Source organism: Lytechinus pictus, chromosome 17 (assembly GCF_037042905.1).
Source record: "Lytechinus pictus isolate F3 Inbred chromosome 17, Lp3.0, whole genome shotgun sequence".
NCBI lineage: Eukaryota > Metazoa > Echinodermata > Echinoidea > Temnopleuroida > Toxopneustidae > Lytechinus > Lytechinus pictus.
The window spans coordinates 13,992,582-14,006,311 of NC_087261.1; the positions used below are offsets into that span (position 1 = coordinate 13,992,582).

Genomic DNA, 13,730 nt, shown 5'->3' on the forward strand with positions numbered 1-13,730 from the left:
TAGACCATGTGTAGGGTAGACTAAACAACAATTAGACCAAACTGATACTAGACTAAGTGGGTCCATGTCTATATGCCGACATGTGTGCTTATAGACCAAGTAAACGTATTTCATTCAAAGTACCTGAGTCTGCACAGCAACATGGAGCTCTTTATTCTCTGATTCTTTCTCCTCTCGATCCTTCCTGAGTTCCGTAACCTCTTTGTGGAGATCGTCACGTTCTAGAGTTAAAAGCAAAGGGAGAAAAAGATACAACTCATAGCAGTGGAGCTAGCTAACATTAGTTAAAGTGAATGCAGGGGCCCCGTCTTACAAAGAGTTGTGATTGATCCGATCAATCACAACTATGGACGGCCGACAACGCCAACATCTCTTATGCATGTTTGTTCAAAATATTTTTGAACTACATGTATGATGTATATTCATGCATTCATTGTTTTCTTGAAAATTCACTATGCTTCTCTCTGTTTTTTAAGGACATTGTTCAAACTTCCTGTAGAAAAAATTATGACACTGATGGATTTCCATAGAGTTACGATTTAATGGATCAATCGTAACTCTTTGTAAGACGGGGCCCTGATCATGATTTTACTGTACAAATACATCATAGTTTGTATTCTGAAGTTCAATTCAACTTTAAACCATGGTCTGACTACGTGCTAAAATCATAGAAAGCCGAAAGATGTTAAAATGACTGCAATAATATACATGTATAATCAACAATTAAATCCCTGAAATTCATAAGAACATGTGGTAGGCTTGACGCACTCATACATGTATGTAACTCCTATTTTGCTATCCTTACACTGACTCCCTGTAAAATATATCATTTTTGTCATTAACTTTCCACTATGTGAATGGTTCTTCTCCACAGTACCTCATTACATCAATTCAAAGCTACACCCCTCAAGATCCTCAGGGTCCTCCACTTCCAGTTCTCTTGTCACCCCTAAAGTTTCAAAAACCTGGGGTAAAGAACATTTTCCCTCTAATCCTCTATGGAACAGCCTTCCTGAAGACATTAAAAGGTGTTTTAATTCTGGAACTTAAAAAACCCTTAACCATAATAGAGTCGGGTTATTTAGACCCATCGAGCGGCAAAGGGGAGGGGGAGGTGAGCATATTCCGCCCTCTTCCCCTGAAATCTTGGCCGCTGATTGCCCGAGTGCCACAAATATTTGCACGGGAGTAGTGTGCGATGAAATCTACAAGCCGCAACTCTTAGGGTTAAAACTTCTGTTCAATTGTTCTTAATATTCTTTAAAATTTCTTGAAACGCACCTTGAGCAATCTACAGGGCGGATTTGGTGCTACACAAGTCCAATTCATTATTATTATTATTATCATTGTATTACCACACTGATCCTTACCTTGCGTTACTTCTTGCAACCTCTTTTCCATCGTGGTCTTGAACGTCTCGCTCGCTTCATTCTGCTCCTTCATGTTCTGCTCGACCGACTTGCTGATAGACTGGTAGTGGGCCCTCTGCTCCTGCAGCTTCTTCATTTGCTCCCGTAGGACTGGTGGAGGGAGAAATGGTCACCAGTCATATATGTACATGAACATGTCCTATTCAAGATTCTTCTATGTGTATTTCATTGTGTCCATTGTTCTGACTCAGGTATATTAACAGGTATACCCTAAATCTCTTGATTTCTTTTGCTTCTAAAATGTATTGTACAATGCCTACTTAACTTGTTGTATGCGAACAAATGGGAGGCTGAATGTCAAACATTCATACCGTTGCACACACGACCGTACCATCCAAAATGTACCGTTGCACGGCTTTAGGAGATGACGTCCCAATACGATTTAATTAATTGCACTCAATAAGAAATGAAGGTGAAATACACGTAAAGCCTAGTATTTTCATATTTTCGCTAAAGTCCAAGGCGTTGTACAACACAAATAGTGAATATTCTTATCCGTGCAATGGTGCGAGATTTCGCATTCAGTGAAAGAAAGAGACACTCTATTCTACTCAGCTAATGCCTCGTTAAATAGAGCATCTTTCTTTCACCTCATGCGAAATCCCGCACCTTCGCACTCATGCCTATTTCGCTATTTGTATAATACTAAATGAGGGAAAAGAGCTTTTGTTCATGCTGGGGACTCACTCTGGAATTCCCTCCCTAAACAGATCCGAGATACCAACCTCCCTTGAAGCATTTAACCCTAACTAGGCCAGGCTTTTTTTTTCCAAAATAATGAGATTTTATTTCATATGAATTAATTATGCTAATTTATGCATAAATCATACTTTTTGCTCTAATTCACTAAATAAAGCTCCTAGAATGCTAATTTTTGGTAAAAATAGTCTTTGTAGCATTCTTAACAATGGCAATTGAAAAAAACTTCGGTTTGGAAATCAATTTCTTATGTATTTTATTGTTTTATGAATTTCTTATGTATATCTTTGTTTTTCAACCTTTTGTTTTTCTTTGTTTTTTTCACCAGATTTATTGCACAACCTTTTTGAAGCATAATTATGCTAAAATCAATTGTTTTCAGCTGTTTAAAGTAAAAATAATCATATCTTTATGAATAAGATGAGAAAACTCAATTTGCATTGACTTTGTACACAAAATCACGTTTTGGAACAATTTATGGTCTGACACGCACTTACAAAATGTTGCGTAATTTCGGAACCGCGTACCTGGGCGTTGTAAATTTGGTCTCAAAAGATGCGCGAGACTTAAAAGTATAAACTCTGCGAGTGGCGCAGTAAAAAAATGTCGCGCGGCGGAATGATCGCAGAAAATGTTGAGGGGGGGGTTGATTCAACCCCCCCCCCCCGGCCAGTTTAGGGTTAAAGTAAAAGTGAAGACTTATTTGAAGAACTCTGCAAATTCATAATTTGATGCTGTTTTGTTTCTCTCTTTTCACCTGTGCACCTTGAGCATTTAGATTAAAGTGGATTTGGCACCTTAGAAATCACATTTATTATTATTTCATAACTAAGGATATATATGTAATCCTATTTCCATGATTTCATTAAACAAATTATGCGTTTTCACAGATATGGCATGGGTACCACATAACTTTATTACATGGCTTATCGTCAATAAAATTGTGCCGAGTATAAAGTCCAATGGCTAGCCTGTAAACGACTTCATTTCATAAAATCATTGAAATTCAAGCAATGGTCGAGAAACAGAACTTTGTTACTGCTAAACCATTTTCTTTGATTGAGGTGTATCATTAAAGAGCAGATACTAAACATTTGGGACATGTGAATTTCATTTTGAAATTCACATACCACCCGCCAAGCAATATTTTTGGTATCCTTTCTTAGGGAACCAATCTAAATTGTGCTTTTAACACCAACACCGAACTTGAAATCACCCAATGTATACTGAATATAAAAAATAAAGGTACATAATGAAAAGTACAGTAGATGAAGGGATACTTACTCTTGATTTGATTTTCAGCCATTCTTAGTTTGTTGTTGACTTCCTTCAGCTCGGTTTCACTCACTGAAGTGACCCCACCATCAGTCTGCTCCAAGGCTGTGACAGCTACAAAGAAAATCAGGTTTTCAATCAAGAGATGTTCAAGTTCAATTCAAGTTCAATTTATTTATTTTCTCACCAGTATAATAAAAACAATATACAATATGTAAAAGAATGAAAATTACATGTAAAAGAGAAAAAAGGAAAACTACTGAAAAGTTCATAAGAACTTGTGAGTACATGTACATGTATATATGCATATTTAGCAGGCATTATATAACAGAGCTGCCCACTTTAATATTCACTTTTCAAGGGAATCTACTGAGGAAGGATGGAGATCCTTCTCGATCATACACATTTCAATTAAAGAAATCAATGTAAGACTCAGGGAGATGCTGAAAATCTGTCGTTTTTTCGCTGGAAAATCAGTTGATTTTCGAGTCCCCCCCTGACAATTGGAGACTTGGCAGCCCTGAGCTGGGATTTCTTTCATAGGCTTACAAATACCAAACTATATATATTTATCAAGCGGTTTAAATTTTGTTTCGTTTATTTCACATTAAAAACCATACAGAAAATCACAAAATTACAAATAAAAAAATGTACATATAAAAGAACTAAACATACATGTACAACATAACTATATCATACAGGTAAATAATGTGGCCGGGGCTAGCATAAATGGAATACATAACAGAGTCAATATGATTTATGTATTACAAGGCGTTTTTCCTTTGTAGTTCCGCGTTTTTAGAACTCCTTTATAGGTATGTCTGTTTTTCTTGACATTTTGAGTTAACTTCACTTTTTCAATGAAAACCATTACAAGAGCCAAAATTGTGAAAACCATGATAACAAATCAAAAATGAGTACAGAGTAATAGAACAAGCAACAAACCATCATTTTTCTCCTTGATTGCAGATTCCAGTTTGACCTGAAGTACTACGAGCTGACCGTCGGTGGAGGCGGCCTGTTGTCGTACATTCTGGAGGTCATTTCTCATCTTGGCAAGGTCATTCCGGGTTCTCTGATGGGAACTGAGCTCTGAGTTCAGCTGCCTCTGAAGGTCTTGTACTTTCCCCTAAAAAAAATCAGTTTCAAGATTACAGTATAGGATATTCTTCTGAAGATTAAAGGTATTCTTCTAAATTCTAAACCATTAAGTATTTTAAAAGTACGTATGGTCATTTCTTGTGAGATAAAATCGACATTGGTAAAAAAAATATTAAGTTCTATCTACTATAAAATTTGGTTTACATGCCTTACTTTACTTTGTTTCATCTCCTGTTGAGTCTGATTAATAATTTTCATATTATCATTATTCAGAAAACTTTTCTTGGATAATATATCAAAAAAGCAGGTCCTCGCTGACAGCAGCCTGTTTAGCATGACCTCCATATTTGTTATGCTGTTTATGATGTCGTTTATGCAGACCTGCCAACCTTCTACAACAACAAAAAGTATTCTTAGAAGGAAAAAATGTATTTTTTTACACAAAAAAAAAAGAGTATTTTTAAAAATTTGTCTCAACGTAACAATCGCCAGCCTGTTGTAGTGAGATCGGTGAAATGACTCTACTTGAAACCTTGACAATTCACCATTTAAAACATGTGCTCAGAGGCAAGATTTACTTGTTCTTTTCATGCAACTGGCCCGGACGTGATATTTACCGGTCGGGACCGGCGCTAGTGTTGCGCGCTGTATATAATACATACTCGGAAATTTAAAAAAAGGAACAATCATACAAAAAAAGTAAATCAAGTAAAAAAATAAATCAGAAATGAAATTTGAAATGACCTTTTTTCTTATCATTCCTTATTAATTAGGTCATTCATTGCATGAAAATAAGAAATTGTAAATTCAATTTGATTCGCATATGTGAGAAAACTTAAGGACGTTCCACAGTTAAGGTGAAATCCATGTCATCTTCACCAAACTTTGCACATAGATACTTTAGAACCTTAATATTCGAAATATGCAAAAATTAACATAGGTCCATGTGCTTGATTTTTTGCTATAGAGCTTCAAAGTTCACTCAAATTGATGTTCTTAAGAATTGCGCATTCAAAAGAATTTGGCATTTTTAGACCGCCCAAGATTACTACAATGAGTTTAAACCTCTATTACTCAGTCAAAATACATGAAAAAGTCATCAAATTTCGCAAGAGAATTAATAATTGTATCGTTAGAATGGAGAATCTATTTATAGTGCTATTTGTTTGCAATTTTAAGTTTAACAGCACTGTCAATTCTTAAAAATGGCGTAAAAGATAACAAAATCCCAATCTAAAAATGTGAAATTTCAGTAACAAACTACAAAAGTACAATAAATGCTGCACTTTATTAAAAATCCATGTCATTTTCACCAAAATTTGCAGAGTTGTAGAAGATGGTATTCCTAAGAGGTACAAACATTAAAAAATAGGGGTTCATGTGCTTGTTTTTAAACTATCAGCATTTTTATTAGAGCAAATGTGCTTTTTAAAACACCAAAAATGCGCCGAATGCTTTGTATCTATGTGAAGAAAAATCAAAACCACTCTACCATTTATACAAACTGGCGGTAATATTCGTGATTCTTGGCAGCACTGCAGAGTAAAGTATTTTGAAATTGTAGACATTTTTTTTTTGAATGGTCCATGGAATAATTCAATTTTTTTGCTTCATGAAATAACGCATCGGATCTGCAGTTAAAGTGCAAAAGATTAGAAAAATCAGCTCATACCCGCAGCTAATTAATCACCTGTTCATCCATTGTGACGTCAGCGCGCAGAGTGTAAACTATGCGCAGATCATAATGCGCATAAACATAACTGTGGAACGTCCTTAAACTAGCAGAACATTGAAAATTACATCAAAACCATGAGAAAGTCACATTTCAATGGTATTTCATAAACTCTTCATTAAGTTACAAATAATTTAATGCAGTACTTCTGGCATGACTGGAACATGTTCTTGGGTACTAAGTCAGCTACACAGGGATATATCATTTATCACGAGAAAGGGTCACCCGTCGTGAGTTAAGTAACTTACAAACAGCATTATGAAACACCCACCAGGTCATTCTTCCAAACAGAGATTGCCTTACCATCCATGATTTGAGAACGTTCTGATGTTGGTCAGTCTCTCCGTCCAGTTTTCTCCTGACCAAAGAAAGCTCTCTCTCCATTGCCTCAAGCTGATTGGTCATTCTAGTCTTCGACTCGAACTCGGATCTTTCAAGATTATTCTGAACAAACAAATGGAAACAATCATGTCATTGACGATTCCAGAACGAATCACCACCAGTTTATTTTCATTTGGTCTGATGCCAATTCATCCAATTGCCAACTCATCTACTATCATTTGATCTAACCATCAGTTCATCCAACAGCCACATGGTCTAATTGCCATTTTGTTCACTCACCATTTCGTCTAATAACCGTTGGCCCAATAGCCATTTAGTCCATATACCATTTGGTCTCATTAGACTAAATATCTAATAGGCAAAATGAATGAAAATAAAAAAAGACATTAGACCAACTCGTTATGAGATGAAATGGTCATAAACGAACTGGTGATAAGATGAAGTGATGATTGGACCAAATGGTTGTTAGACAAAATGTTGATGGACGAAATGGCATTAGACTAAATGAAGGTAGTCAATATGGTGAGTATACGAGTTGGCAGCAGACGAATTGGCAATTTACCTCACCACCAACATCCCAGCAACCCTAATCATCATCCTCCCCATCATCGCAAGCCCTATCATCATCACAACCTTCATCACCAATGACCTTCATAATGACCTCCAACCGTCATTCATCATCCTAACCACTGCTACAACCATTATCTCCAAACCATCTGCATAACTGCCAAGCATCATCATCCTCCCCAACAACTACCATCTTCATCATCCCAAACCACTACAACAACCATTATCACTAACCGACTTCATCACCACCACCAATCCTCATCATCTCCAGCTATTGCCATCATCATCATCACCCAACATAACCACCACCAACATCAATACCACCAACCACCATCACCACCACCAGTAACCACCATCATCACCTACGGTGACCATCATCGGTAAATTGCCAATGCATCTATTGCCAACTCGTCCACTTATCATATGGTCTAATTCCATTAAGTCTAATGCCATCAAGATCCATCAACATTTCTTCTATCAACCATTTCGTCCAATCATCACTTCGTCTAATCACCAATTCATCTATGACCATTTCGTATCATAACCAGGTGGTCCAATACCTATTTCATTTTCATTCATTTTGCCCAATTAGCACTTAGTCTAATTAGTCCAAATGGTATATGGACTAAATGGCTATTGGACCATGTGGATAGTGGACGAAATGATGGTAGACCAAATAATAGTAGAGGAGTTGGCAATTGGACAAATTGGTATTAGACCAATTGAAAATAATCCCCCACCATCCACCATCATCATTCTCATCATCACCAACATCACCGCAATCCTATTCTACCACAGACAAGTCAATTACCTGAATCTGTTGTAGATTAGTAAGAAATAGACCTTGATTCTTATGCTCTCTCAGCATAGATTCTTTCTCTTGAGTCAGACGGATCTCCATCTCCTTCAGAAGTTTATTTTCATCTTTCAAGTTTCTTGCCTCTACCTCGGCCTTATTCAGCTTCTCCTGGGCAGCTAACATGTCCTGCAAAAAAAAAGAGATTTTACAACCCATTTTTTTAATTAAATGAATTACATTGTCAATGTAAATAACAGTAATAATGCTAGGCCCTTTTTACAGTGCATATTACACAAGTCCAGCTATATGGAATAATAAAAAAAACAAAAAAACACAGAGTTATAACAATAAGTTAATTGGAATGAGAATTAAGGTTTGAAGAGATACTAATGTCTAAAAAAAATTCATAAGAGAGATTTTGAATTTATCTTATGATTGCACCTGATCAAAAGACCATTTGATTCTACAGATTACACCCACCCATATCTCCAGTAAACAGATTGCGACATTTACATCTACCATACCTGTGTAATTGAACTAGCAGATTGTTGAAGTGTTACAACTTGGCTGGAGAACTTCTGATTCTTATCTGCAAGTGCTGCTATCTCTTTCTTGTATCCCTCCACGTTGGACTGTAAGACGTTGTAGCGTTCACTTGAAAAGTCCAACTAGATAGACACAAATAAGGAGATTTACCATTCAGTATGTTTTGAATGCAATAAGCTGACATACATAGTTCTTATTCATGGATCAATTAAAGAAGCAATTATCACTTGTAAAGGAAAAGAAATGAAATGCACTGACATACACATTATTTCTAAGCCCTCTAAAATAATTTTTATAATTTTTCTTTTACAAAAGCAAGACAGAAGCACGATTAAGAATAAGATCAAAGTTTAATTAAAAACTAGTTTAAAGTTCAGTGTTGGTCCTGGTTTTGGAAGCACAATTCATATTGCCTTCCCTAGCTCAAACACAACATGACCAAGATGTATTTTCACAAAAATTACATTATCCAAATGATTGCTAGCTTAACACCAGATATCACACAAGGACCAGCTTCACTTTAATAAGTGTGGTGCTATATTGAGGTAGAAACCGACTAACACTAACACCAAATCACATTATTTACTGCTCAACACCTAATGAGGTTCAACCAAGGACCAGCTTCATTTTAGGTTTGGTGCTGTGCTCAGGTAAAAACTGACCTAACACTAAACACCAAAAGTATTTATGGTTTACCTGTGATGAGAGTTTGGTGTTCTGCACTCGGAAATCTGATAGCTCTTTTCTCAATGTCTCCAACCGATCATTCAGCATCCTACAATGAACGAAATTATTAAACGTAAAAGAAAGTAGTTGCAGCAAATAATTATTTCATGAGAAAGTCATTTAAATCAAGGTTAATTGTCACCATATTATCATAGATCTAGATCCTGGACATCAATGTAAACTTATCTTTGTGAAATCATGAAATCTTTGCTGAAAACTGATAATTCTGATGATCACTAACACAAAATAGCATATGTGTATTATTACTGCTTGGAAAAATACCCGAAATTTGATGGAATTTTGTGCTTATTTTGCTCATATCTCAGCAATTACACATTTTCTTCCAGAGCCATTTGTCACATATTTTCTATTTATACATACAAAAACTTGGATGGCCATTTTATTGGATTGTGTTTGAACTAATTTTGAGATCGTTACCACAACTGGCATTAAACTGTATCATTAAAAAACAAGACAGTATGATCAATAGGTGCAGATCTAGAGTCAGACTTTTACGGGGTGCGAACTTGTCCGAAAAATTTGACAAGCAAATAAAAGGCAATCACTCCCAATTAAAGGGTGCGCAATGAAATTATTGTATGGGGTGCACCATTATAATTTCCAATTTTACGGGGACACCCACATCTTTTTTCTTTTTTTTTAACAGAAAGGATGTGATATTTACGAGAATGGCAAGAAACAAACAACATACCATGTATTGCTATCAGCTAAAAAAGAAATCATCGATTCCTGTGACATTACATGCTACATGCAATAGGTGACCCAGCACCGAACTCTTACTTTATCTGCAGTCTGTATGTGCTCTACAATTATGAATTATGCAGTAATTAGCATAATCCCCAACAACTTTCAAATGCATCTCTTTGCATAATGGAGCCACAAATTGGTTAAAAATCTTACTTCTCGTTTACGCCCTTCTCTTTCCTATAAGTATCAAACTCAGTCTGTAGGGTATCGAAGGCCTTCTTTGTTTCTTGGTCGCTAGGCAACAGAAGCCCCGGACTCTTCTGGCTGGCCGTCGTCACAAGAGGGCTCTTCTTGTGTGGACTCTTCTGGTTGGGTGTGGTGAAGGGTGATGTGGGCAGCTGAGAAAAAGTAATAAATGAGTAGAAATGAAAATTAAAATGAAATAATAACACCCTCAGTTATCTCTAAATTCTTGATACTAGGATTCAATGTTTGCATTTCTCCGTAATACATTTTTTGCACATTTCAGGACATCAGAACATTCTCATTCCTCTTTTTATGTTTTGTTATTGTTTACTGTATTTATTTGTACGAGATTATCATACTGTGTTTGCTTTTCCCTTTCAGGAACCCATACACTGCTCCTGGGTCCAATGCAGCACAATGCGGAAGGCAATAACACTATGGCTTGGATTTGAATCCATGACCCTCTGGAAGAAAGGCACAAGTCATAACCACCTGACTGCAATGCTCCCCCTATATATGGAGAGCGGCGACATGTGGATTGACGCCTTGCCAACAGGCGCTAGGCAGCAGTGGGAAACAAACACGGTGACCCAACATTTGCTACGGCCACTATTGCTCCGGGCTATAACATCACAAGACCCTCTGATTACAAGGCGAGAGTCTGAATCACTACACCATGACCTGTCAAGGGAGTACCCATTTTCAATAAGCAACGGATTTACCACCATAAGTTTAGAAGCATACACTTACTGGTGGGGGTGAAGCTCCAGTCTGTGCTAACAATACTCTATACATGTCCCTCTGTCTCACAATGGATTCTACCATTTCAGTCTGCCGTGACCTTGCTGACCTCATGTCATCAAGCTCCTCTATGGCTTCATCAAGTTGTTTCTTCAAATCGGCGGTCCTATGAATGAATAAAGAGAATTGGAAATGTTAAGATAATTTATAGTCAATTTCATGCAAGATACAATCATAAGATAATGATGAGGAAGAGGAGGGGAGGATGAAGACGATGATGATGGTGACGATGATGGGGATAATGATGGTGATTATTGTATGATACAGAGGAGGAGCAGAAAGGAGGAAAAGGGGAGGAGAGGGAAGGGGAAGAGGGGAGGGGAAAGAAGGAGGGAAGGGAGGGGAAGGGGGAAGAGGGGAGGGGGGAAAGGAGGGAAGGGAGGGGAGAGGGAAGAGGGGTAGGGGAGAAGGAGGGGGAAGGTTGATGGGAGGGGAAGGGAAGGGAGGGGAGGAGGAGGAGGATAAATAATCAATAGAAAATGGAAATAGCTTACTTTGATTGCAGCGTCTCCGATTCTTCTTTCTCCTGTTTCTCACTAAGGTCTCTTACAACACCAAGCAAGCGTTCATTCTGCTGCTGTAGCTCTTCAACAGATCTATCAAAGAGCAACAGAAAAAAAATACATATCACTCAAGAAATTGGTGTTCAGAGGATGAAAGGAATCAAGAGTTAAAACCACTCTTTTGAAGGATTAACAACGAAAATAATCACGTAGGTAAAGATAGAGCGTTTAGAGACAGTTAAATGTTATGTGACAGGCCAGTCATTTATTTGCTGCAGTATGGAAAATATGATTTCCGGCCCTCACCATGCTACGCGTAAGAATATGTCTGACTATAAAGGAAAGTGGAGCATCCACTACAAATAATGTCTCATGACATTTGTATCAAATAAAGCAAGATGAGAGAGTATAGATGGCATCCACCTTATGTGGTCTTGCCACATTTGACTTACATTTGCTGGAAAGACATCTTCAGCCATCACCTAATTTATAGGCTATAATGCACTATGATGGGTGGTTTATAAATATGTCATCCCATTTCTTGCATATGCAGGCTACATTTTCTGAGTAGGTACATGTATGCATGTTTCAGCTGTGAAATGAACCTCTGTCAAATCATTTTAAAAAATTCTTCAGAAATCATCAGAGATGATCTCTTGATATTGCCAACAGCTCACCTGAAAGAGACGAGCGTATCTGAGATGACTTGAGATGAGCTGGAGATATCGCTTGAAGACACATCCATCTGATCTGGGGCTTGGATGGGACCTCCCCTGGCTTCCGATACCTCACGCACCAACACACGCACCTGAAGGACAATGGACAATGCTGAAGATCAATTATTGCTCGCAATGTAAAGGAATGAAAGTGAAATCTGAAATGACTTGACAAGAGCTAGAGATATTGTTTGAAGACACATTCAACTTATCAGGGACCTGGATGGGACTACCCCTGGCTTCCGATACCTCACGCACCTGACGAACAATGGACAATATCGAAAGAGATCAATCATTGCAGAAAACAATAACAAGTTGCTTATACAGCACTCATCACTTACTTTATCAAGTCTCCAAGTACTCTACAATAATGTACCATAATTACCCAGGCTTTAGCAGAGCTGTCATTATGTGCTATTGCCTATTAAGACTTCCTGTCAGGTCCCCATTTACCTCACCTGGGTTGAGTGCAGCACAAAATGGATTAATTTCTTGTTGAAAAACAAATACCTGGAGTAGGATTCAAACCCTCGACACTCAGATTAAGAGACGCGAGTCAGAACCACTACGCCATGATGCATCCTTTCCAAAAGATTCCCGTGAAAAATCTGTCACCAAATTACACGCCTACTATTCAAGTTTATTGTGGCATAACAATATAGCTGCTCTCCCCTTACATCATTGTTAAAAAACATTATACGGATAACGATTCTACCTGTTGGCTTAGGTCAGTGTTTTTCTGCTTCAGCCTGACATTATCTCGTCCTAGATGGCTCACTCTACGCTCCGAGTCGTCCACGTTGATTCTAAACTGCTCACCCTCCTATAAATAAAAAACAAAAAAATGTCACAAGTATGCCAATGGAATAATGAAATACCAATGGAATTTAAGTTTTTTTATAATACAAATATTGACAAGGAATAATCCATTTCAACAGAATCAACCGTTACCCAAGGCTATGGTATTCCTATGAAAACTTGGATTATCAGTTGGAGTTGATGATATTCAATCATAAGCATCAGTCCCACAATCACTCACTGAACTTTTTGTTACGGGCGCAAAGACATTCATATGAGTATATGGGATACAAAGTATGGGATGACCAAGATGGCTTCCAATACGATCTAGTGGCATACCAACATGGCTGCCTCTAGTTTGGATGATAGTTAAGTGACTGTTCCTAAGGCATGTTACAGGTTCATATGAGTATTCAATCATGGGATACAAAGTGTGGGATGACGAACACATGGCTTCCAATAGGATAAGGGTGCGTATCGACGTGGCTGCTACTAGTTCGGAAGATAATTGAGCGACTGTTCTTAATGCTGAATACAGGGCTAAAAATGTTTATACAAGTATTAGTGGGATACAAATTATGGGATGACCAAGATGGCTTCCAATATAATCAAGGGGCTTACCAACATGGCTGCCTCTAGTTTGGATGATAGTTGAGTGACTGTTTCCAACGCTTGTTCATAGTCTTCTCTCTGCTTCTGTAGAACTGGTGCCTTCTCCTCAATCTCCTACAGAATAGAAAA

The 13,730-nt window shown here is 37.6% G+C and overlaps 1 protein-coding gene across 4 annotated transcripts in view; it reads right to left on the minus strand.

The window, feature by feature from the left end:
* The window catches only part of LOC129280633 (nucleoprotein TPR-like), a 70,456-nt gene that overhangs the window by 35,889 nt on the left and 20,837 nt on the right, over window positions 1-13,730 (minus strand). For 2 of the 4 annotated variants that reach the window (XM_064111870.1, XM_064111869.1), the window contains exons 12-25: window positions 13,611-13,715; window positions 12,907-13,014; window positions 12,153-12,283; window positions 11,467-11,568; window positions 10,922-11,078; window positions 10,139-10,323; window positions 9,188-9,266; window positions 8,470-8,613; window positions 7,958-8,131; window positions 6,541-6,681; window positions 4,350-4,533; window positions 3,414-3,518; window positions 1,371-1,520; window positions 124-221 (exon numbers count right to left, since the gene is read on the minus strand). In XM_064111870.1, the coding sequence (XP_063967940.1) occupies window positions 124-221; window positions 1,371-1,520; window positions 3,414-3,518; window positions 4,350-4,533; window positions 6,541-6,681; window positions 7,958-8,131; window positions 8,470-8,613; window positions 9,188-9,266; window positions 10,139-10,323; window positions 10,922-11,078; window positions 11,467-11,568; window positions 12,153-12,283; window positions 12,907-13,014; window positions 13,611-13,715 (1,863 nt within the window). Of the gene's footprint in view, window positions 1-123; window positions 222-1,370; window positions 1,521-3,413; window positions 3,519-4,349; window positions 4,534-6,540; window positions 6,682-7,957; window positions 8,132-8,469; window positions 8,614-9,187; window positions 9,267-10,138; window positions 10,324-10,921; window positions 11,079-11,466; window positions 11,569-12,152; window positions 12,284-12,906; window positions 13,015-13,328; window positions 13,377-13,610; window positions 13,716-13,730 lie in introns of those variants that run through there. The other 2 variants (XM_064111872.1, XM_064111871.1) reach the window with 1 other exon arrangement.